The sequence below is a fragment of the Ascaphus truei genome, chromosome 8 (assembly GCF_040206685.1).
Source record: "Ascaphus truei isolate aAscTru1 chromosome 8, aAscTru1.hap1, whole genome shotgun sequence".
NCBI lineage: Eukaryota > Metazoa > Chordata > Amphibia > Anura > Ascaphidae > Ascaphus > Ascaphus truei.
The window spans coordinates 86086774-86111705 of NC_134490.1; the positions used below are offsets into that span (position 1 = coordinate 86086774).

General features: G+C 43.6%; 1 protein-coding gene across 1 annotated transcript in view; it reads left to right on the forward strand.

Moving 5' to 3' along the window:
• ASAH2 (N-acylsphingosine amidohydrolase 2) overlaps window positions 1–10505 on the forward strand; it is a 103284-nt gene extending 92779 nt beyond the window's left edge. The window contains exons 17-21 of the mRNA XM_075612922.1: window positions 79–174; window positions 4537–4689; window positions 8107–8166; window positions 8729–8817; window positions 10012–10505. Of these exons, the coding sequence (XP_075469037.1) occupies window positions 79–174; window positions 4537–4689; window positions 8107–8166; window positions 8729–8817; window positions 10012–10195 (582 nt within the window). The 3' untranslated portion in view covers window positions 10196–10505. The remainder of the gene's footprint in view (window positions 1–78; window positions 175–4536; window positions 4690–8106; window positions 8167–8728; window positions 8818–10011) is intronic.
• Window positions 10506–24932: the final 14427 nt, after the last annotated feature.

Here is a 24932-nt window from a genome sequence, read left to right on the forward strand (position 1 = left end):
TCTGGAATGCTAATGGTTTGCTCACTAGTCCTTGATAACAGAAACCTTAAACCACTGACATGCTTTGTATCTGTACAGGCTCAAAGATATGAAGCCGCATCTACTATTTATGGGCCACACACACTGTCTGCGTACCTACAGTTGTACAGAGGTCTCGCTAAAGCAATTGCAGAGGTAAATGAAAACTGAGAACCATGTGGCATCATATGCAAAGTGAAACCTAATTAGAATGTTTCTGGTTAGAAGACTGCAATATTGTTCAGTCGTAGACAATGATGCACTAAGCTTCGTTAAATCAGAGAACACAACGTGACGTATACTAAAACAGAAATGGACGTTATATTGAAAAACAACATCTGTACTACAAATCATTTGAATAGGTTTAACATTACGTTACTGTAGTATAGCATTGCGTTATCTTCCAATTACGTGGTTTGGGGCGGGAGTGCCGCCGCTCTCTGCGCATATCTAGGCCGAAATTAATGTTTTTTTTAATAACAATGTTGATTTCAGGGCAACGGGGCCTGTATTTCAGGAACCAGGGGTCCCCGGACCTGAAATCAATGCAGCTCTGCTCCGGAGACCCCCTGCTCATCTACACTAGTATAAAATAAATTATTTTAAAACGGCTTAATTACCTTAGCGGCTAGCCCTAAGGCAATGAAGGCGTTAAACATCAATAGCCTGTTTCTTGGGACAGAGGGGGTGGATGAAGGGGGTAGTAGTCCCAGGGTGAGTGGTTAAGCCTCAAATAAATATCTTCTGAATCCTTTTGTAATAGTAATTTGTAGGATGCAATGTAAACATAAGCTGTATAATGACCAAATAATTAAAGCGCTGGAGTAGAAGCCAAGGGGTGTCTCACAATAAAGGGGAAACACATGGAGTCAAATAGCAGCCAGCTACTCTAGGTCAGTTCCGTTTATCTTCCATAGGCATTGAGCCAACAGCAGGAAAAAACATTAGTACTCACGGGCAGCTGTTAGTGTGTTCATCCTGGCGTGCATCCCGTTATCTCTCTACTTCTACTGAGGGGTTAAGCCTGCCTGGAAGGTTGCGAGAGGTGTTAATCCCTTCACTACTATAGCGGTGGTAATGAAGGGGTTAACCAGTCCCGCTTCCCCCCTGGAAGGCCTAAACACCCACCCTTGGGGCTACTACCCCCGTCACCCAATCTCTCTACCCCAAAGAAACAATAATAAACACAACAACCCTACTACCCACCTCCACAAACCCCCACTTCATCCCTTAAAGTGACATCACATCCTTTTGAACTAATGTAACCTATCACATGGTACAGCAACCAATGGGATTGTCATCAATCCCATTGGCTGTAATATCATGTGATATTGCCATGTGGTTTTAAGGATGTGACATACCTCCCATGGAGATGACGTCACATCCTTTAAAAAAAAAAAAAAAAAAGAGGCGGACACATGATAACAGCGTCCAATCGGATTGGAGCTGTACCATCTGACCATAAAATGGGATGTCACAGACCCTATATAAGGCCTGTACAGTATGTCTCATTTTACATCAAGAAGCCGACGAGAGAACATCCTGTTCTGGATTTACCATTGGGTTTGGATTGACAGATGAAGAAAGAAGATTAAAGAAAAGAAAAAAATAATGACAGATGAAGAAAGAAGATTAAAGAAAAGAAGAAAATAATTACAGATGAAGAAAGAAGATGGTGATAAAAGAAAGAAGATTTTTTTTAATGTGATGCTGGTTTTCAATGTGGATGGCGTTGGATTGCGGGTGATGATGTCGTAGTACGAGAGATTGCAGATACACCAGAATTCGGAGGGTGAAGACTTCTAAAGGTAAGAGAAATATTGAATGTATGTAAATGTCTTTTTTCAGGTTTTGTCATTGTATTTATTTATTTTTATATTTCTGATTGCCCATTGACTGATAATGTATTGATCTGTGCCTCTTTAGGGTACAGATCAATACAGTGACAGCCAATGCATTTTTTGGCAAATGCTTATTTCTATTGATTGTTTTTTTTTCCGATTTCTGTTTATTGTTTGGATTAAATTGTTTTTAATTTGGATGGCTTGTTTTTAGTACATTTTAGGATTGGTTAGGGTTTTTAATTAATTATTTGTTTTGTTGGCTACTGGTTTAAATTGCTTAATTGTTTTGTTGACTTGTGGTTTTATTTGTTTCATAGTTTGCTTGGATAATTGCTTATTTAATTGTATTGTTTTGGAATAACATAATTGTAATAATTTTGCTATTTTGGTGATAATTATTTGTGATAGGCTATTTAGTTGTTTTATTGTTGGGGTGTTTATGTGTTGTAACGATGCGCGGAACACGCCCCCTGCGGCGTGTTCCTTCCTTACCTGTTTACTTCTGATCGCCGCCCTCTAGCTGCGAGCCAAGATCCTGTGTCTTTAAGGATTCTGAAGCAAGCAACGCCATCTTGCTTTCTGGCAAACCCTGCCCTCTTCCTCCTGACAGGAAGTAAGCCTCTCTTTGACTTTCTCTTTGCATTTAGTCTTTTGCTACCAGCCCTGGTGCCTGCTGGTACTCATCACATACTGTTTCTGCCTGGACCTCCTTGGGACCTTTACTTATCTCCTGTGGATTCCGGAAGACTGGGACAGTCACTCTTATACTACTGAGGTTAGTTTACCGTCGGGTAGTGTAGGTACCTGCTTAGTAGGGTTCACCTTGACGTGGTAGCAGGCTTATAATTCCTTGGCCAATGAATTAGACTAAGAACCCTTATGTTATGTTTAGTTTTGCTGCACCTTGCTGTTTCTGTCACTATGCCTTTAAGAAGTCTGGACGTTCTCCAAGAAGCAGTCCTTCTCTGTGCTCTGGACTCCATGTTCCATGTTTCCATTTCCAGACTCCTGTGCTGAAGCATTGGCTTCCCGCAAACCCCCGCGTTGGTGCCTGAGAGCGCGCGCACTCCCGCTCTGCTGTCAGAGCATGCGCGTGCGTGCAGCTGGATCACTTGTGTGTCTGAGCAGGCACCGCACCTCCGGACGCGTCGCGGCAACTTACTCCCTTCGAATCCCCTGCGTCCTCCCCACCTCGCTAGCGGGTCCTTCCCTTTCTTCCATGCGCTTGTGAGGAGAGCACAAGCGTAACAGGTGTATTTATTTGATTATTGTGTATTTGTGGCATAATTTTTTTTATTAGTTTGACCATTGAGTGATATAGTGCCAATCAATGGGTACAGGGTGGGTATAGTGTGTCTGGGGTGGATGGTTAGGCCTCCATGGTGGGTAGTGGGGGACAGGGGTTAACCCCTTAATTACTATAGCGGTTATTAACCGCTAAGGTGATTAAGGGGTTAGGGGCCATTAGATTTAATTTTTTCATGTACTCTTGCTGGCAACAGGGGATCTGGACATGGAGTATGATGGCAGGGGTAAGTTGAACATTTTATTTACTTTATTAATGCTGGCTGCCTAATGTTTGATTTTATAATGGGCCAATACACTATTATCCATATGTGGATAATAGTAATTTTGCCCATTACTGTCTGTATGTGTTTGATGGGGTGGGGGGTGGGTTGTTGGGGGTTGAGGAGGTGGGTTATAGGATTGTAGTGTTTGAAAATATTTATTGTGGGTAGCGAGGATGGGTGAAGGTGGCATTTGGCCCTTGGTGGGTGTTTAGACCTACCGGGTGGTGAGCGGGAGGGGTTAACCCCTCATTACCTTAGCGATATTAACCGCTAAGGTAATGAAGGGGTTAACTTCACCCACAGCCCACACCTCCCCCCCCCCGCAAGGCCTAAACACCCATTAAGGGCCAAATGCCACCTTTACCCACCCCCGCTACCCACAAAAAAGATGTCACTGGAAGTTAACCCCTTCATTGCCTTAGCGGTTAGCCGCTAAGGTAATGAAGTTGCCTGTAAATGCATTTTTATTGCATGGGATTCATGTCGGGGGCCTCCCAGTGCTGAGATTAATAGGTATCAGCTCTGGAGACTCCCGGCATGAATCTGATGCAGGAAAAATGCATTTTTTTTTTCTAAGTCCTCTCTCGCTCCCTAATTGTTAGGTTCTCACCACCCTCACGCCAACTTTTCCTTGCGGGAGGATTTTTAGAGAAAATCACCATTTTAGAGCCTTGACTAGCCCCGATAACCCACTCGATGCTACTAGAATTGCACAAATGTGAAAAACTGCTGATAAGTGATATATCGCGGCTCGCGTGGTGATGTTTTTTTTCCTGAAAAAAACTTTAACCGGCAACTTATCAGGGCTTACTGAATAGCAGTAGGCCTTTTTGGCGAAAAGGCCTCGATAAAGGGCTTATAGCATAGGCCTCATAGTCGGGCGCAAATGCTCTGATATTATCCCTGCTTTGTGAATAGGCCCCTAAAAGAGACTTGTCTGAAGTGCAGCGGTATAGTGTACTTTTAGAACTCAAATGGAGAGAATTTAGAAAGCCAGAGAGAGTACAACGCAGACGAGGATTCGTACCCACAGTGAGCACAATATTTAACGTTCACATTTTGAAGGAAAAAGATACATCTTCATTGAATACTTTTATTTTCAGAACACAGTTGGGGAACTGCCTAAAGGACCACAGCCACCATTTTTTAATGAAAGCCAACTGTTTAGCTTTGTGGCAAACGTCCCTCAAGACAAAGCTCCAGCCAACACAAGCTTTGGAGATGTGCTGGAGGAAGTCAACCCACAATACAAATTGGTAAGCACTACAAATGTCTACAATCTCTTTTTGACCATGTGAGATTAGGTTACAGGATGTTCTGTGCCCATCAAGCACTGTCAACATTTCTATTGAGAATTTATATGTAAGTACATTTTATATATACAGATAAGTAGTAGTAGTAGTAAGACTGATTGTCATGAGCGCCATGGATGAACAAGCAAGTCTGCAGCATTGGGGACAGTGTCTGCAGTGATCGTGCTGCGGGTTAAGGGAGGTCCATGCTTCTATGGAGCCCACCACAACGATAATCCTTCCATGACGCAACCACCGTGGTCGTATGACAGTTAGCCGCAGCAGCAGCAGCAGCAGCACCAAAGACGCTAAGTCTGGCTACATCTGTATGCTGTAGATTAATTGCAGGTTTTGAGGAACCAACACAAGAGTTCTTTATAGATTTGCTCAGGACCAATACAGCTACTAAAATATTTATATAAATACATCCACGTACAAATATTTACACATATAGATCTGTTTACACTTTCGTTAGAGTTAAAGGTAAGCTTGCACAGTTTTATGGAGATCATTAGCTAGATCAGGGGTGTGCAAAGTTTTGGAGCTGCGCCCCCCCCTCCCCCCCTGTGCGACAGCCCAAGAGCTCAGGTCCCCCCTTCTCTATGATCTGGCGTCAAATGATGCCGCCGGTCATGTCACGTTACCATGGTGACGCGTATGTCACGCTTCCAGAAGACTACAGAACCCCGGTAAGTTGAGGTTGCAGAGGCCTCGCATGGACCTCCGGCATTTAACTTAAATGCCTCGGGGAAGAGCGTGGGGCCGCTGCAACCGCCACGCCCCACAACAAAATCCTGCGCCCCCCTGAGCTAGATCACTATATTTGGAAATGCTTTTAACTCAGAATAGATAAGCCTCATTATAAACTAATTTTGTGGGCCATGTTTACTAAACAGTGATACTCAATAAGACGCATTCCAACACGTCTCAAGTACATATGGCCCATTCAAGTGATCCACTTGATTATGGGCTTTAAGTGACTTCCAGATAGCAATGTGTTTTACAGTGTAATATCGCTTAATAAATATGGCTCTATATGTAAGTTTCTTAACTTCTATACATATGTACAAATATAATAAGATTGTTGCAAGATATTTAAACACTGACCTTAAAGATTTGCACGCTCATAGCCAGTGGCAGATTTCCCATTAGGCCTGTAGGCTGGGCCTAGGGCGGCAAAATTTGCAGGTGGCAAAAATTTCCGCCCCATATTCTTTTGCCGCGCTCTCGGCCCATCGGACGTAATGGGAAGGCACTAACATTTGTCGGCCGCCCTCTTTCTGCCGCCCTCCTGCTCCCTTGGAATCCCGTCGTCAAATTACGGCACGCGACGTCACCAACTGGACGTCACATGACGCCACGTTTCCATGGCAACGCGCCACCGTGTGACGTCACGTTTGTGACGTCTGCAGCGTCATGTGACGCTGGGATTCCAAAAGAGCAGGAGGGTGGCAGAAACGAGGCGGCTGACACAGCCAAATGCCATGGGGCGGCGAATATTGAAATCCGCCGCTGCTCATAGCACACTTAGAACTAATTTGACAACCAGATTTTATTTAGATTCATTCAGAAATATGACCTACATAACTGGAAGTATGTGTAAAGATGTTTTCTGAAACACCTGACTTAAATCACGGTAAGCAGTGAAAGATTAGCAAATGAAATGTGTTTTAAACAATGCTATAAACTTTCTAGACATTCCTTTAAAATATGTATACATGTGATATACTGTATGTAAATATTTAATATTTATAGTGTACCTGAGATTACATTTAAATATCATTCCTAAAGTTGCAATTCCCTCTACTCAGTCTAAATAGATTCCCACTCGTTCCTGCAGACACCTAAACTTCCTATAAAAAGCCGCTATAGAAATTCCTGCTGCCTGGGATAGAACATTGCAGATTAATCTTTAAGGGGCCGATTCTCATAGCTCCGTAGTGGTCATTGCCAAACCGCACGGTTTGACATGTTCAGGAGTAGCAGAATGAAATGGGAAAAAAACTACTCTCTATTGCAAATCATTTCTTCTAAACCGCTTAGGAAAAAAATTACAAGCCGCATTGTTCAACAGCCAAAAACGCATGGATTGTACTTTGAAAGCAGAATGACATGAGGTGGTGCTAACGCCATCCCAAGTTTGACTTATGGGTTTTGCTCTCTCAGCAGTCCCTGACATGTATACCTGAACTCTCACTCTATTCACAGTTTCCTTGCTTGTCCACTGGGTGTGCTGCTGCTCCTGTCTTCTCTGGGATTTCCCTCTACTGTCTCCTCTTGGTTCTATTACTATCCTGTCTTCTGTCTTTTCCCTGCCTTTATAGTTTTCTGTTTTACCTTTGCCTTTGTTTTGTTGCTCTGACTCTGTTCTGTCATGTACTGTTTCCTGACCTGTTCTCTGTACCTGTACCACATTGAGTCTTATCTTCTGATTAAAAGTCATTTCCTGTATTTGGTTTGTCCAGTTCTGTTCCTTGACACAGTCATGTTCCTGTGTCCAGCTCTGTTCCTTTGTCCTGGTACTGTCTCTGTGCCCCAGTCCTATCCCCGCGTAATTTCCCTGTGCCCCAGTTCTGTCTCTGTGCCCCAGTTCTGTCCCTGTGCCCCAGTTCTGTCCCTGTGCCCCAGTTCTGTCCCTGTGCCCCAGTTCTGTCCCTGTGCCCCAGTTCTGTCCCTGTGCCCCAGTTCTGTCCCGTGCCCCTGTCCTGTCCCCATGTTCCAGTTATGTCCCCATGTCCCAGTTATGTCCCCATGTCCCAGTTCTGCCTCGTGTCCCAGTCCTGTTCCTGTATTCCCGTCCTGTCCCTGCCTCTTGACTGCCGTCCTTCGACCTTTGTCAGTGACCCCAATGACACCTATCCGCCCCCTGCCTCTAGCAGAGGCCCGTGAACCGATGATGATACCTGACTGCTTGCCCCGGACCCCTGCCTGTGACCCCATTAGGTCTTTGCTTTTGCCTGCTGTTCTGGCCACTGAGGTCCATCCTGCACCTGCCACCTCAAGAGTCCTTGACATTGTTATAACGGGGAGTAGGACCTTGTCCCCCCCCATTATAGAAGTTAGTCTAAGGAAAAATAAAGAGGGGTTACAGCACTTTAGAAGCAGTTTGTCACAATTTGGAGCTACTAGAATAGGCCTCACTGCCCTCACATGGGAGGAAGAGGCAGAGCAGTTATGGTGAGACAAGTAGGGAATTCCAAGAGTGGGGAAATTATAGTAAAGACCAATGGTTGATAGATATTTTGTTAAAGGCTTAGTATATTACTTGTAATTGGTCTCTCGTAGGATGTGTTTACTGTAGCTCAGAGTTGATTTTGGGCAGGATAGAAAATGTCTTTCATAGTCCACAAAGAAACGTGTTAAATAATATGACATTCACAGGGAGAAGTTGCTTCAGTAACTTTCGTCACTGGAAACCCAAGAAATTCTGTTGCATTGATGGTAAGTACGATGCAGGACTTTCTTACTCGTTCTCAGCGTTTCTATGATGCAAACAAATTGGCAGGGAGGTTGTAAGGATCATGAATAATAGTAGACAGGCTAACACTAGCACTAATTATTTGGAAGATTATTCACAATGAGAGCAAATTATTGTCGTCCTACCAATGGACATACAAAACATAATAATCTCCCTGTGCTTTAGATATAGGACATCTTCTGAGTCATTCAAATGAATAATCCCTACAGTACCTCACAGCACAGTACCACTTTGTAAATACATTCATTTATTTATTTATAATTGTCAGTTTTGCATGTTTTTTATTTTTAAAAAAAGGTACAAATTATTTAAAGAACACTTGGCATATACAGTAATACCCAGACACCGAATATACATAGAGGATTTACACATTCAACAAATAACCATCTACAGTACTAATGCTAACATTTACAGCACTCATGATGTACTGCTCACAACACGCACAGATAAAAGAATGTTTTCTCAAGTTAAACATTATTGAACATTGTTTTTGATGTCAAGCAAGTTCATGTATTTATTTTGCAGTCTGAGCAAACATACCTAACAGTGGAAAAATATGAGAATGGAACAGGACAATGGCACACAGTGCATAATGATGCCTCATGGGAGACCAGGTGAGTAATAACAGTGTGATAATATCACATTTTTCATTAAGCGTTTAAATGAACTCCATGCTTTTCTCTGGTAACATTTGCATATCTCAAGTTCTGTATGCCTGGTAAGTACGTCGCAAATACCCTTCTGATAAATGCAGAATAAATTCGTTGCTTTACACGTACAACTCCAAGTGGGACTTGAGGTGAACTCAAGCAAGTGATATTGTTTAAAACTTTGCAAATTATGCCTTTTCTTACAAGAAAGGGATGTACAGTATGTGTATATTTATATATATATTTTTTAAAACTCCTTTGGAAAGATGTGAAATTAAATTGAGAATTGGGGGTTGTTTTTTATTCTCTTACGTCTTCCTTTTGTTTATCTTACTGCTGGTTAGGAACCTTTTCCCCCCCTAAGCTAGTTCTTTAACAGAGATGGAGCCTGCATAAACTATCCAATATTATTATTGGGGTGTAGGAAAGATGGGCCTTAATTGCACCTATTACTTGTGGCCTACACTGTACATACAAAAATGAACAAATATATATTTAAAAAAAATGTAAAATACCTATAATTGTCAACTGTTGTTTATTACCAACAAACCTGTCACTGCGATTAGTTTCCCTTTATTCTAAGTTGAATTTGTCCTTGAAACCAGGCTCACAGAGCTCCACTCATATTCTAGCACACAATAAAACACACATATGTTCTTTTTGTCCCGCTTACATAAATTTAAAGTGCAGGACAATTGATGGAATTGGGAGGTAAAATATATATATATATATATATATATATATATATATATATATATATATATATATATATATATATTGTAACAATAGTCATTTGGGTGAAAAGTCTAAAAGCGTAATTGATTTTGACTTAAATTGTAGTTGCATTCAGCTCCTGAATCTCCAGGGACATGATAGTTTAACCTCATTATTTTGCTCTTCCTTCTAGTTCCCATTTAGAGCTAAATAAATATAATTTGAATAGCATATGCCTCTTATGACATCCAAAAATACAAATCTTTCATGCTTGCGACAATTTATATTTGCATCCTTCAAGGAAAAGGGACATCGGTCCTTGGAATAAAAAACCAGCTGCCAACTTTACATTGATCTGAAGCATCTATTTTGAATATCTCACATGTATAGAATAATATTGTGCTTGTAAAATATGTTGCTGAATTACTTTTTATTTGCCTCCAGATATTATTGGCACAAGGGCACGGGAAATCAGAGCAATGGCACAATCGAGTGGCATATACCTCTATCAGCTGAACCAGGAATCTACAGAATTCGGCACTTTGGACACTACAAGGAGAAGCTTTTATCTCCTATTATCAAACCCTATGAAGGCATTTCTGATGAGTTTGAAATAACTCAAACATAAAGTCACACGTAGTGTTCTTTTTATAATAAAGCTGCTTCGTTTGAATGATGCGGGTAAACCGAGTAGGCCTGTGGCGTAATAACAGTTTCATCCTTTTGTGAAACAGAACTGTCTTAAATTGTACTGTATATGCTGTGGCTCTGCACATGTGCTTCTGTTAATGATTTATGAATTGAGAACTATATACCATTTTAGCAGATCAGGTACATTTTGATGTTTTGGAATCCTGTTGACATAACAAAGTGGCAGCTTTATGAAAAAATAAATAAATGTCTGTTTTGGAAATAAATATAAAAGACTATGCAATCTATATTTTATTTTTCCATTGATGGAGTAATAAAAAATGTTCTTAGTATTTTGCCATTGGTACAGTATAATAGAGTCTTCATTCATGTAGACAGAGTCATTGTTTTGTGATACCAATGGCCCTTGACTTTTTTAGAATAATTAAAGGTTTAAATATTGAGAAGCAAAAAGTGGTCAGCAGGAAAAAGACAGCCTAATCCTATCAGGTACTGGTAAAATATCCTATTTGGAGAAGGAGAATGATAAATGTTGATACTGATCAATCTAGTGTCAGGAATCCACTCCTGGCTTTGGCTGGAGCTCTTCCATCCGGAGCTTTGCAGGTTCCAGACAATCTATTCCCTGCTTCGGCAATCACCTGCCTCCTGCTGCCTCCTGTGCAGCTCTGGCCTGATTGGCCTCCTGTGCTATTTAGTGCCTGCCCGCCCTCAGGAAGTTGCTGGACATAGATTTTGCAATCCTAGTTGCAAGTAACTGTGCTTGTCACAGACTCCGTGTTTGGCCTGCCACGCCTCCTTGTGCCTTGTATCCTGCGCCCTGTCCCCTGCTGCCTAGGGCTTCGTGCATAGTAGCCTCGGCGCTGCTTCCTTGTTCCTGGCAGACTTCGCCTTCGCCGCGCGGATGTGTATACGCTGGTTTCCCCAGCGTTTCCTGTGGCGTGTCTGCACTCCTGTACTCCTGGCCTTTTCCCGACGCACTGCAGCACCTTCGCTGAAGCATCTCCGCTGCAGTGGCTTCTCTCAAGGTTCTAGCCTCCTGTGCTGAAGTACCTTCACCCAAGATTTCCTGTTGATGACCACGGCTTGTTTCCTCGACCACCGCTCCTGTGCCGCCTGCCCTGACCCCTGCCTGGATAACGTTAACCCTGCTTTCTCCAATCCTGACCTGGCTATGTCTGATTATGGAATCCACACTCCGGACCTGACTCCGTGGCTTAAGGTCGGTGTTTATATATCCCCACCTCAGCCCCGCGGTCCGGTACCAGTTTGTGGCAAGCACGTACGTTACAGTATGTCCAGCCCCACAAACTCGGACCCCGCTGAGGTGGGGCTAGGCCGGTTCCCTTCTGAAAACCGGTCCCAGTCCGTAAACCAGCCCCTATCTAAAGATCAGAATATATTTGAGAGACTGCCTCCGCCTGAAACCCAGTCCCTGTTTATTGGCCTAACCCCGTCTGAGAAACAGCTCCGTAAAGAACTCCTGATTAAGGCCCAGCGCCTTAGAGAGCTAAAACAGACTCTGATTTCCTATGTTCCTGCCCCTGGCTCCCCTGTGACCTGGGAAAACGTGATTCCTGTGAAACTGGCGCAGACTCAAAATATGTTTCATGAATAATCCCTATCTTTGGACCAGCACATAAGAGAGCAGGATCCTATCCTCGCCTGCAACGCTGTTATGGGACTGCTTCCCTGCGCTACCAGTCCTGTTGCTAAACCCTTGGGGTTTCTTCCTTCTCATGGAAATTACCAAGCTGATTTTGTTCCTCTTAAGCCTAAGGAAGAAGCTGCCACGGTCCCTAGCCCTGATTTAATCTCCCTGTCTGAAAGCCGGTCCCTGTCTGAAAGCCGGTCCCTGTCTGAAAGCCGGTCCCTGTCTGAAAGCCGGTCCCTGTCTGAAAGCCGGTCCCAGTCTGAAAACCTGTCCCAGTCTGAAAAACTTCCCCTTTCTGAGAACGGGTCCCTGTCTAAAAACCTGTCCTGGCCTGAAAACCTGACCCTGTGGGAAAAAACGACCCAGTCTGGAAGATGGTTTACACTCTCATGCCAGAGCGTGGGACAGATGGATCGCCCTCGGGCCAGCTACGCTGCCCTGTCAGTCTATCAGCGCTGAAAATCCCCCTACGGAACCCCCTTTTTTCTGACTCTCTTGCAGCATCTAGTGTTACCCCTCCAGTTTCTCAGAGAGTTGAAATCCCTGCCTCTGTCTCTAAATCTCTTTCATTAGGGCCTTCCTGCATTGACAGTTCAGGTTTCCAAGTCAAAGTTTCCTTTTTCTCCTTTCCCTGCAAAGTGCCAAATCCCTGTTATTGCACCTAATGATTCTCCAGCACCTCCTGTGTTAACCTGTACCACCGTTAAAACCCCCGATGTAATAGCCTTCCCTTTCTCTGATTCCCCTGTAGTATGTGATATGTCTGAGTTTTCTGCCATTGCATCTAAAGCTCCAGTTTCCTGTTCAATGTTATCTTTGTCAAAGTTTTGTAATCATGTTGCAATACCTAGCAGTAACTCTCACACGCCCTTTTCAGAGACCAGTGCATTTTTCTCTAAACCCTTTACAGGAGCAAGTGTAATCACTGCTGCCCCTCAGACATGTAAGATTTCTACCTTTTGACTCCAAGCCTGTCTCTTTAGAACCCCCCACAGCATTTGTCTCTCCTTTTGTTGTTTCTCAATCTACCACTTCAGAGATCAGCCTTTCTGTCTCTGATTCCTTTGCAAATTCTCAGTTCCCTATTACTGTATCCCAGGATTTTCCAGCATTTCCTGAGTTAATTTGTGAAAGTTCCAAAGCTGCTGATGAAAAAACATGTTTTCCTCCCTCTGCCTCGTCTGTAGCATGTGATTTACCCGTCACAAAAACTCCTGCTGTAAGAGGTGTTTTTCCTGATGTACCCACATGGTTAAATGCACCTAGCCCCGTTTCTAAGGTTCCTGCCATGAAGATACCCCCAGGTTCTGTTATGCCTATTGTTGTTCCCCAATTTTTCCCTTCAGAGACAAGCGCAACTTCCTCTGATTCTACTGACGCATCTACTCTGGCCCTTGCTGTTTCACAGATATCCACTTCAGAGGCTAGCACAATGCCTTCTGACTCAATCAAAATACTTAATTTGGCTCTTGCTGCTTCTCAAGGACTCACTTCAGTGACCGGTGTACCTTTTTCGATTCCCCGTGCTCTGTCTAGGGTAGCCGCTGCTGTCACTCATCCATGCATTTCTGGAACAAACAGACGCCTCACTGACTCTTCTGCACGTTCTGTTATAACCATGGATGATCCTAAGATTCTCACAGTAAAGCATCATCCTTCCATCCCTATCCCCCCCACATTACCTCATGTTACCTCTGAATCTGGGATTCCCACTCCTCAGGCAATACTGGTTCCCAGTGACTCCTCCACAGTATTTGAGGTACCCGTTTCTGACTGCATGACCGCTACTGCAAATTTAGGATTATCCCTCATGGAACTTTCTGTACTACCTCATGTGTTCTCTCTGGATTTCACGTTGTCATCATCAAAGACTGCAACACTCCTATTGGACTTCCTTGCCTTGACTGAGGTGCCCGTCCCTGCTTCTTGTGCTCTCACTCTGGACACGGGCATGCTTCTCTCTGCTTTTTCCTTCGTGCCTACTGCGTTCTATGTAGATGCCCAGACATCGGTCCTGATGTTCTCTAAACCTCACCTACCTACGGGTGCTGACCTATTGATTGCAGTGCCACTGCTTTTCCGTTTGAAAAAAGCGCTCATTGACAAACGCTCTCGGCGCAGTTCTACAACTATACCCAGAGGGTTCCGAAATAATTCCATGTCGCCCAGACCTCTGTGGGATCCTATCTCTGCTCGTCCGGAGGCCTCGCGTGAAGGGGGGGGTAATGTCAGGGATCCACTCCTGGCTTTGGCTGGAGCCATCCATCCGGAGCTTTGCAGGTTCCAGACAATCTATTCCCTGCTTCTGCAATCACCTGCCTCCTGCTGCCTCCTGTGCAGCTCTGGCCTGATTGGCCTCCTGTGCTATTTAGTGCCTGCCCCGCCCTCAGGAAGTTGCTGGACATAGATTTTGCAATCCTAGTTGCAAGTAACTGTGCTTGTCACAGACTCCGTGTTTGGCCTGCTGGGCTCCTTGTGCCTTGTATCCTGCGCCTAGTCCCCTGCTGCCTAGGGCTTCGTGCATAGTAGCCTCGGCGCTGCTTCCTTGTTCCTGGCAGACTTCACCTTTGCCGCGTGGATGCGGCTACGCTGGTTTCCCCAGCGTTTCCTGTGGCGTGTCTGCACCTCCTGGTTCCTGCTTCCTCCAAGTGGAGTTCACTCCTGGCCTTTTCCTGACTCACTGCAGCACCTTCACTGAAGCATCTCCGCTGCAGTGGCTTCTCTCAAGGTTCTAGCCTCCTGTGCTGAAGTACCTTCACCCAAGATTTCCTGTTGATGACCTCGGCTTGTTTCCTCGACCACCGCTCCTGTGCCGCCTGCCTTGACTCCTTCCTGGATAACGTTACCCCTACTTTCTCCAATCCTGACCTGGCTATGTCTGATTACGGAATCCGCACTCCGGACTTGACTCCGTGGCCTAAGGTCGGTGTTTATATATCCCCACCTCAGCCCCGCAGTCCGGTACCAGTTTGTGGCAAGCACGTACGTTACATCTAGATCTTCCCACCAATGATCTGGGTCCTACCTTTCTCTGCCACACCAAGCCTTGGTACTCTATCTTCTAATGATACAATGGTCTTCTAATGGTCACTGCCACCCATTCTCACTCTTTGGGTTGGGATTTCACTGTCATTGTTTAATGCAAAACAGTAAATATATCATTCAAATAAAAAAATCTATTTATAAATAATTCTGGTGAATTAAACAATTTAGACAAATAATGAAGATATACATATTGCTAATGTCATGTATGTTTTTGTTGCAGTTTTTTGCCAAGTTGAGTTCATGATTATCTGACAAAGGAAATATGTATAACATATTGACAGAGTGCAGTTTCTGCAGTGTGGATTAGCCTTACATACACTCACATTACAATGTTTTCACCTCTTATGATATGAAGTGTTTTTAATCATCTGTACTGAACTCATTCCAAATGTTATTCTGTAGATTCCAGTACTGAAAAGTGTATAGCTTGTAGAAGATTATAATAATGGTTATAATAATAATAATAATATAACAATCTACATAATATATTAATGAGGTCTTAAGTTTTCCTTATAGATCACAAGACACTTCTTTAAATGTACTACTGTATGACAGAACTCGCATGTTGGGTCATTAAAAGGTATCACAAATAAAAACATATCCGAGGAGCGCTAAACCTTAATGGTAGAATGTAATGTCGGTAGATACAGGAGTAACCTGTGTGCAGCATAAACAGTCCTGTGTGAAGGAGACCACAGTAGGGGTTAGTGCAATCTTCCTTAGAGAGGTGTTTCCAGACCTCCTCTAATCTAATTGGATACAATAGAACAGGGGAGAAGAGCACACAAAACCCCTAAAAATGTAAACCTTTTAATGAAAAATTAGTATCACGGAAACAAATATGCAATTACCAGATAGATGAATAAAATCAGCATGTGGTGGGATGCGAGAGGAACCCGCGGCGTCTGGTGTTTTGCGTGGTCTCCCAGCAGCAGCGTCCTGCTCCACGCAGTCCGTTGCCTGGGCGATGTTGGCTTCACCGGCGTGCTCGTGTCTCCGTGACATTGGAATGGCGTTACTTCCGGGGTTCCCCTGCCCGTGCGCTCGCAGGAACTGCAGCGGCTGTAGCAGCGAACAGCTGACAGCTCAATGTCTGCCTGTGCCTCTGATGGGTGTTCCCAGCTCCTGAAGCGTCCTCTCGTCCTCTTGTTGGCTCAATGTGTTTCACAAGACTATTCTTGCTTCGTCACTGTGATACTAATTTTTCATTAAAAGGTTTACACTATTAGGGTTTTTGTGTGCTCTTCTGCCCCCCTCTTCATTAAAGGGTATCACAGCCTGCAACATATCAATAGGAGTCTACAGATATTTACCAAAGTCTTCCCCACATTATTTGGGACCAACACAGCATTAGTATGTTAATTGTAGTATAATGGAAAAAGATAATGCCATTAGCAATAAAGTTAATGCAGACATGATAGCGTTGTGAAAGAGAAAGAGAATGGCTTTGAGCGTATAGTACAAAAATTCACATAGGAAACTGACCAATCGCAAACTGGTTTACACAGGCTTTATTTATTTTATTTATTTATAAAATGTTTTTCTGGGAAGTAATACGTTTAGAGTTAACTCTCGTTTTCAAGTATGTCCTGGCCCCAGAGTTATGATGACAAATACATGGTTACAAATACATCGTTACATCAAGTGAGTCGGGTTATACATTATATACAAGATATTGCATGCACAGTTAAAGATAATATATATTATAGGCATCGGTAACAGTTATAGACCAGATTAAAATGTGAGACAGCTTTAGTTTTGAAAGATCTTAGACTGGCGGCAACTGTGAGAGTCTCCGGTAGATTGTTCCACTTGTGAAGTGCACGATAAGAGAAGGAGGAGCGGCCGGATACTTTGCTGAACCTTGGGACTATGAATAGTCTTTTGGAGTCAGATCTCAGATGATAAGTGCTGCATATGGTAGGGGTGAGGAGCTTGTTCAGATAGATGGGTAGCTTTGCCCAGAAAGTATTTGCAGGCAAGACAGGAAAGATGAACTTTGCGCTTAGACTCAAGTGAAGGCCAATATAGTTCTTTGAGCATTTCGCAGTGATATGTGTTGTAGTTACATTGGAGGAGAAAACTGCATATTGAATTGTAGAGGGTATCAAGTTTGCTAAGGTGGGTTTGGGGTGCCGAGCCATATACTATGTGCCCATAGTTGATAATTGGCATTAGCATCTGGTGTGCGATACGCTTTCTGACCAGAAGACTTAGGGAGGATTTGTTCCTATAACGTACACCTAGTTTGGCATAGGTTTTGGATGTCAGGGTATCAAGGAGCAATCCAAATGTTAAATTGGAGTCAAACCATATGTCCAAGTATTTAAAACTAGTAACAGGTACTAGGGTGGTATTAGCGTTGGTTCTGATCTGGAGCTCATTCATTGAAAGCTTTAAAAATTTAGCCTTGGTCCCAGATACCATTGTTACAGTCATGTCAGTGTTTAAAAACAGTTTGTTTTGGGAAATCCAATTTTCAAGTCTCAAAGTCAGATTGAAGTACATGTCTAAGGTCGGAGAGGCTAGGGCTGTGTGCATGTAAGATTGTGTGTGTGCATATAAGATTGTGTCATCCGCATACGTGTATTGAAGCTCCCTTACCAGCTGTAGGAAGATCATTGATGAACACGGAGAAGAGAAGGGGCCCTAGAACAGAGCCTTGCAGGACACCGCAGGTGATATCCAAGGGCTTGGAGTTAGAGCCTGAGATAGACGCGTACGGATCTACCTGATAAGTAGGAATGAAACCAGTTTAAAGCATGCTTCCCTATTCCAGAGCACTGGAGTTTATTTAGCAAGATAACATGATCAACAGTATCAAAAGCCTTTGCAAAATCTAGGAATACTGCAACTGTAACGGGTATTCCTCCACCCAATAGCATATAGTATGTGTGTGTGGGGAACGTAATGTTACCAGGTGTGATGCTTTACCTGTTAGGCTCACAGGAGGCCTAAACCTCTGCCACGGGGAGCCTGGGGCACGTATAAATAATAGGAGTAACCTCGTACTCGGTGCAGCGCCTCCACCTGCGATGGCTCCCACCGGAGGGGGAAGTGGTTCGTCGCAGGACAATATATATCTCTCTCACACACAGCATGTAAAACAACCAATAACTTTACTGTAGTAACCGTACTTATGCATATATATCAACAAGTGTCCCTCTCTAGAGGAGACACTAACTACTGCGTCTCGGAGGACGCTACCCCCTTTCACCGGGTGATCCCACCCAGTGTCCAGTAACCCCACACAATACAGTATGTCCCTTCACGTGAGATTGATATGTGTGACTGCGCAGCCACTATGTCCTATATGAATAGATGGTATAGTTGGTGCACTTGTAGATTACCTGCCGAGCACGCCAAGGAGCTTCACAAAGGATCCTGATGACAAGGGAATACATGAACTACCGTCCGGGGCGATCCCACCGGATGGCTGCTGCAGCCGCAGCGGAGGTCTGAGCCCAAATCTCTGGATGGACGTGCAGCGTCCGCTGTGTCCCTAACTGACTCTAGATAATAAGGGGCAGGATCCCTAACCTGGGGCCTGTCCCTGAACAACACAACTCTATTGGTGCCTCAGGGCTATCTGGGGCCTAGGGGGCTGCTGGCCTAGTGCAGGGAGTCACTGACTCCTGCACCCTACCTCCTTCCCCTAGCTGCTCCGGTCACCAACTGCCTAACGTGCTCAAAGCCCGCGAAATGTATCTATTCTCCTCTGCAGGGAGATGCTGTAGCCCTATTGGCTCCCTGGGGTCACGTGGGGCGGCGGAGGCTCATGGGACATGTAGTCCCCTCCAAGAGCCCTCTTCCTATTGGTCCGGGTTGCCGCTCTAATCACTGCGCATGCGCGACCTGTCTGTGGGCCTCCCGGTGCTTCTGGCTCCTGCGCATGTGCAACGCAACTTGCAATGGTGGCGCTTTGCACCGCGAGCCGCCGGGACCTTTGCAACGGACCGCGGCAACCAGCCACATCCCTAGGAGAGGCACGCTATGCTCGCGCACACCCCCGCACCTCCCAAAGAGCGGCTGCTGTGAGTAACCGGAGGGGGGGGGGGGTTGCGCACTGAAAGGGGGTCCTGGCTACACAACAGTACGTTGTCCCAGTTCCAGAAGGTTGCAATCTTCTCTAACAACGGGGCACAGTGTAAATGATACGTTTATGCCACCAACTACATGATTGCTGAAAGTGACCCAACTTTTGGTTAAACTATACAAAGAATATATATGAAGTTGGCCTTTCCTTCCAGTGACCCATCTGTTATTATGTATTTAGATTTTTAACTATGTTTATCTTTCAAGGACTTTAATCTGAGCCTAGAGGTACAGTAGAAATTATTGTAAAATCAGTTATGGTAACTGAATCCAGTGTTACCCTCCTAACGGGGGGATTACACTCAATATTACTGACTTCCGAATAAATGTCTGCTATGTTATAAACTATTATACACCCTAATACCTTATTATAAGAACGGGCGTTGCTCAGGTTGATACATTCTGGGCAAATCTTTCGTTAACATCTGCCAAAGACCAAAGTTGTGGATTATTTAATCTACACTATAACTGTATATCAGCTCTTACAACTACCTCTCAACAGACTTAGCCTCGTCCTTTACTAATTTGTCCGCGTATACACACCTTATTTTACAGTCTAAATAAAGAGTATTTTTAACTTCTACTAATTTACACATCTCAGTAATTGAGTGCTACATCAGCAGAGATCTTTTTCTCTTGGTTACATGAGAATCCAGTCTAGCAAGGAATGATTGTGAGATTTCAGGTTTGTCCTTGTGGGTTGGGAAATTAGTTGCATTAGGTTAAGTGACTTGAGTTGTACTGTGTCTGGATTTTGTTGTTTTTAGGGTCAAGCCAATTGTAGTTGAAATCCCCAAGAACTAGCAGCTCACTCTTCTCATTCAGAGAGGAAATGGAGCCAAGAAACTGGGTATCAGTCAGGAACTGTAGAGGGTCTTTAGGGGGGCGGTAGATGCCAGCAAGCAAGACTGGCTTAGAAAAAGGGGAGGCAGATTTTGCCAACTAGGATTTCAAAAGAGGGTGGGCTTCGGGGGCAATTTAACAGTGCAAATTGTAAGGTGTCTGCAATATAAAATAACACCCCCCTCCTCTCTTTGACCTATCTCTCCTAGAGATGGAGTATCACTGAATGGCAATATTGACATCAAGGGTTTTAGGGGTTAGCCATGTTTCTGTAAGAACGATGGCTTTGGGTTTATGCATAAGGCACCATGCCCTTAGTTCATCCAGTTTGGGAAGCAGGCTCCGGATATTTATATGTGCGACAGACCTTTTTGGAATTTGAAGGGGGTATTCTCAGGTGAGTTGAAAAGGTAGGGCCTGCGTTATATTCAATATCACCTGCTAAAGACAAGTGTGCAGGCTAATAAGCATGGCATAATAGTGTGGTTAGAGTAGCTCACCGTTTGTTGCCATGTGCAGAAGAGTTTGCAGATGATCCAGTCCCCAGTCCCCCTCTAGTCAAACTATAGTCTAACTATATATTTCCACTTAAAAATGGTCACTTAAGATGCCGCATTTAAGATGCCAATGCTAGCTTGCAAATGCGCCCCTTAAAGTTGAATCAGGTTTATACATCTAAACAGTCACATGACCCTCCCCCCAATAAATCTGCCTTTTACAAGCTGGACAATTAACAGCACACAATTAACAAAACAACTTTTGCTATTCTAAACATACCAGGGATCAATAATAAAGACAGTGGGGAGTTTCTTTAAAACAGTGGGTTGCACATGAATCAGTGGGTTACGACATACTGTACCAGGAATCAATAATAAAGACAGGGTGGGGTATTCCTGTAAAACAGGGAATAGTTCTTTAGGGAACTATGGTCAGTATTCACTAAGTGGTATGATGCCAAAAGATCTTCTGGTGATGAAAGTTGTCTTATAGAATAGCACAGCTTAGAATATGTAGCCCTATATATCATGCTCCTAAAAAGTGTGATTAAGAATTAATATTGGAGAACTGAGGAAAAGGAGAAAATGGGTATTATTTTATTTGCTAAGGGATTGAGCAGAAGAAGAAAAGCAAACTTTAATAGTAGTGGGTGGAATATTTATTACTATTTACTATTCTATTTGTCATCTACATTTGCTGTAGGCAATAAATGAAGCATTATTTGCTCTTCCCTTGTGTCTATATGACTTACTGTAATATCAAGATGGTTTTACTAGTAATGTTAATATTTTATATTTATGTAGTGCCCTTCAGTTTACAGTGCCCTAGATTCAAGGCTATCTGTCATATATGTTTCTTTGAATTATATTATTAGGTTAGATTAATGTGAACATGTGTAAGTTTCTTTCTATTCAGTGAAATCAATCAGTGAATGATTTTTTCAACAATGTATTGTCCCTGGGAATTGTAGTACAGTGAATACAAAGCTTAGATTACTTACAGGATGTTCTCTGTTTAATCTGATGCACAGGCAAAGAACAATGAATGCTTCACAAAGTGGTACCTATTTTTAAGGCTTGGCACGTTCACAGGTTAAAAATTCACATTTCGCAGATTCCATATTTGATTGTAACTCTGTGTCGAACAGTTTGAGAGATTGTTTAATTTGAACCCCAAATCGAACTCTGGAACACATTTTTGAATAGTCCCCACACAAAGCACTCACCTCTCCCTCCCCGCCACACAAAGCACTCGCCTCTCTCCCTCCCCGCCACACAAAGCACTCACCTCTCTCCCTCCCCGCCACACAAAGCACTCACCTCTCTCCCTCCCCGCCACACAAAGCACTCACCTCTCTCTCTCCCCGCCACACAAAGCACTCACCGTTTTAATGATGCGAAAAAAGCAGGAAAATACATTATAACTCATCTTAAAGAGATTGAAAACCGGCGAAGTGGGCGAGACCAAAAGCAAACTCGAGAGACATTCCCCGAATAGGGAAATGGACAATTAATCCAAGAAACACATCTAAATGCAGAAGAGTACAAAAAACCCTCCAAAGTGACTGGGTCTGCGAGTGTTTTTTCTCCCCAGCTAAGGGGGAAAAAGGACGCGTGTCTATGCTAATCAATACATTCTTGCCATTCGAAATAATATGCACCTGGGGGAATGCAGAAGGACGCAGAGTAACATGTCTGATCAAATAACACAATAAGGAGTTAAATATGTATAATATTTATGAGTCTAATGAATATGACTAAGCCTCTGCTAAATTTGACTGACAGGGTGCTGAACGAGAAAAATAACAATTTAATAGTAGGGGGGGGGGGGGATATTAACTTGGTGATAGAAAAATTCTTAGATAAATCACACCTGATTTAGGGAAACTAAAATCGTTTCAAAAAGGGGGCGATGGTGTTTGTGGACACTGGAGGATTAGAGGATAGCTGGAGAATGTTTAATTCCACGGAAAGGGAGTACATGTTTTTAGAATCCCCACAATACATTCTCTAGAATAGATTAGGCCTTTCCAAAAAGATAGATGGTGGGGAAAATCACAACCACCAACATTGAGGACTTAATTACATCTGATCATGCACTAACATGGGTAGACATAATCCTCGGACAAAAAGCACACAGAGATGGAATTTGGAGATTCCCATCCTTTTGTATAACAATGAAGAATTTAAAGCCTTTCTTCTAAATAAGTGTTTATACAGTATTTGAAAGAAACCAATGCTGTCCATTGTTAGGAGGGAAGATTATATTCGGAAACTACCAAGGCAGTATTGAGGGGCAAAATGATAGCATATATTAATAGGAAAAGGAAGGGAAATGATCTGGAATTTGCCAAGGCTAGTAAAGAATTAAACAGAAGGTTTTGTGAGTTTAAACAAAGTAATACAATAGAAAACGGGGAGAGGTATATGAGATCCATGGGCATGTGCGAAGTATGGCTTCATAGAAAGGAACAAAAGAAAATGCATTTAGGGATGTACATTTCTATACATTTTGGAAATAAAGCAGGTCGATTATTGGGAAATGTGGCCACGAAACCTATGAAACTCAGTAATATTTTAAGAATCAGGAAATCCTCGTGAGAAATTACAACTGACCCTAAGGAAATAAATATGGTGTCTCAAGATTTTTACCAAAAGCTATATTGTAAAAGTAATAGAGATTTAAATTGGTTCACAAGAAACACCCAGTGGGACTGGAGGCCATTGACGGACATACCTTGCAACCTGCATTTATTTCTCTACAAACCATTTTCTTTCAATTGCGGACAGGACAGGTTCACACCGAGAAGATCCAATTGGACGCCATCCATACCCCTACGGTCAACGCCATCCTTGGACTCCCATGGGTCCAAGTACATAATCCTCGGATAGACTGGACCGAATTGGAGCCTTTCCAATGGAGTTCTTATTGTTTGTAAAACTGCTCCGTCTCCTCCAAGAAATTACAGGTGGTTTCAGTACCGGAACACCTGAACATACACTTACCGGATATCTACCTTGACTTCCATGACGTCTTTAACATAGCACAATCTTAGGAACTACCACCCCACAAGTCATTCAACAGTCCCATCGATCTGCTGCCCGGCTCGGTTCGCCCACAAGGATGTTCCTACCCGTTATCCACTCCCGAGACCAAGGCCATGAAAGAATATATTCTAGAGAACCTACAAAGGGGAATTATCCGAAAATCCTCGTCGCCTACTGGAGCAGGTTTTTAATTTGTAAAAACGACAGATCCCTCAGACCCTGCATCAATTATTGGGCCCTGAACAAGATCACAATAAAGAACCGGTATCCTTTACCCTTGATTTCCAAACTCGTTGACAGACTAAAAGGGGTCAAGATCTTCACCAAGCTGGACTTACGAGGAGCTTACAATCTAGTAAGAATCCGTCAGGGGGACGAATGGAAAATGGTCTTCAACACCCGGGACGGGCATTATGAATACCTCATCATGCCATTTGGCCCTTGTAATGCCCCTGCAGTATTCCAGGTCTTTGTTAATGAAATTTTCAGGGATGTCCTGGATCAATACGTCTTAGGCTACCTTGACGATATCCTAATCTTCTCAAAGTTCGTACAAGAACATCCGGGTCATGTTAAACAGGTACTTCTACGTCTACGATAGAACCACCTTTTCGCTAAGTTGGAGAAGTGTCAGTTCCATCAGACCACGACAGCCTTCTTAGGATATATCATCTCTGATTCTGGCCTTGCCATGGATCCTGCCAAGGTGAAAGCGGTCTTGGCTTCACCCGTCGACTGTGAAAGCCGTACAACGCTTCCTGGGCTTTGCCAACTACAACCGACGATTCATACAAAACTTCTTTGTGGTAGTAACGCCCATTACCGCTTTAACACAGAAAGGTGTTGATCCCGCCTCATGGTCTCCTGTGGCCATTCAAGCAGTCAAGAGACTGAAACCAAAGGAAGTCACCTCAGGCCAAACTTCACCCATGCGCCTTCTTCTCTTGGAAATTTTCTGCTGCTGAGCAAAACTATGATGTAGGCAAATCGGGAACTCCTGGCTATCAAAATGACCACAAAAATCTCCTATACATTGAAAGTGCTCACCGGTTGGGGTCACGACAAGCACGATGGTCACTTTTTTCCCCCCCGGTTTAATTTTATTATTTCGTATCTACCAGGCTCAAAGAACGTGAAGGCAGATGCCCTCTCCCATCAATTCCTGGTGGAGTAAAAAGCTGTAGACAAAGAGGAGACTGTACTTCCTCCAGCATGCATAATATCTGCAAACACCTTCGATTCCTTGGAGAACATCATTCAAGGTCAGTCCAATATTCCGGAGGGTCTCGAAGTCACAGAGGGCGACCTTTTCACTGCACCTGCTTTTTGTAGGAAGGTACTGGAATGGGGTCACTCCTCCAAGAGCTCTGGACACCCAGGTACTAGGGAACAATCGACCTGCTGGAACACACGTTTTGGTGGCCGAGAATACGGAGGGAAATTAAGGAATTTGTCACTGTGTGCCCTACATGTGCTCAAAATAAGACTTCTAATAACAGACCCACAGGATTGCTCCATCTTCTTCCAATTCC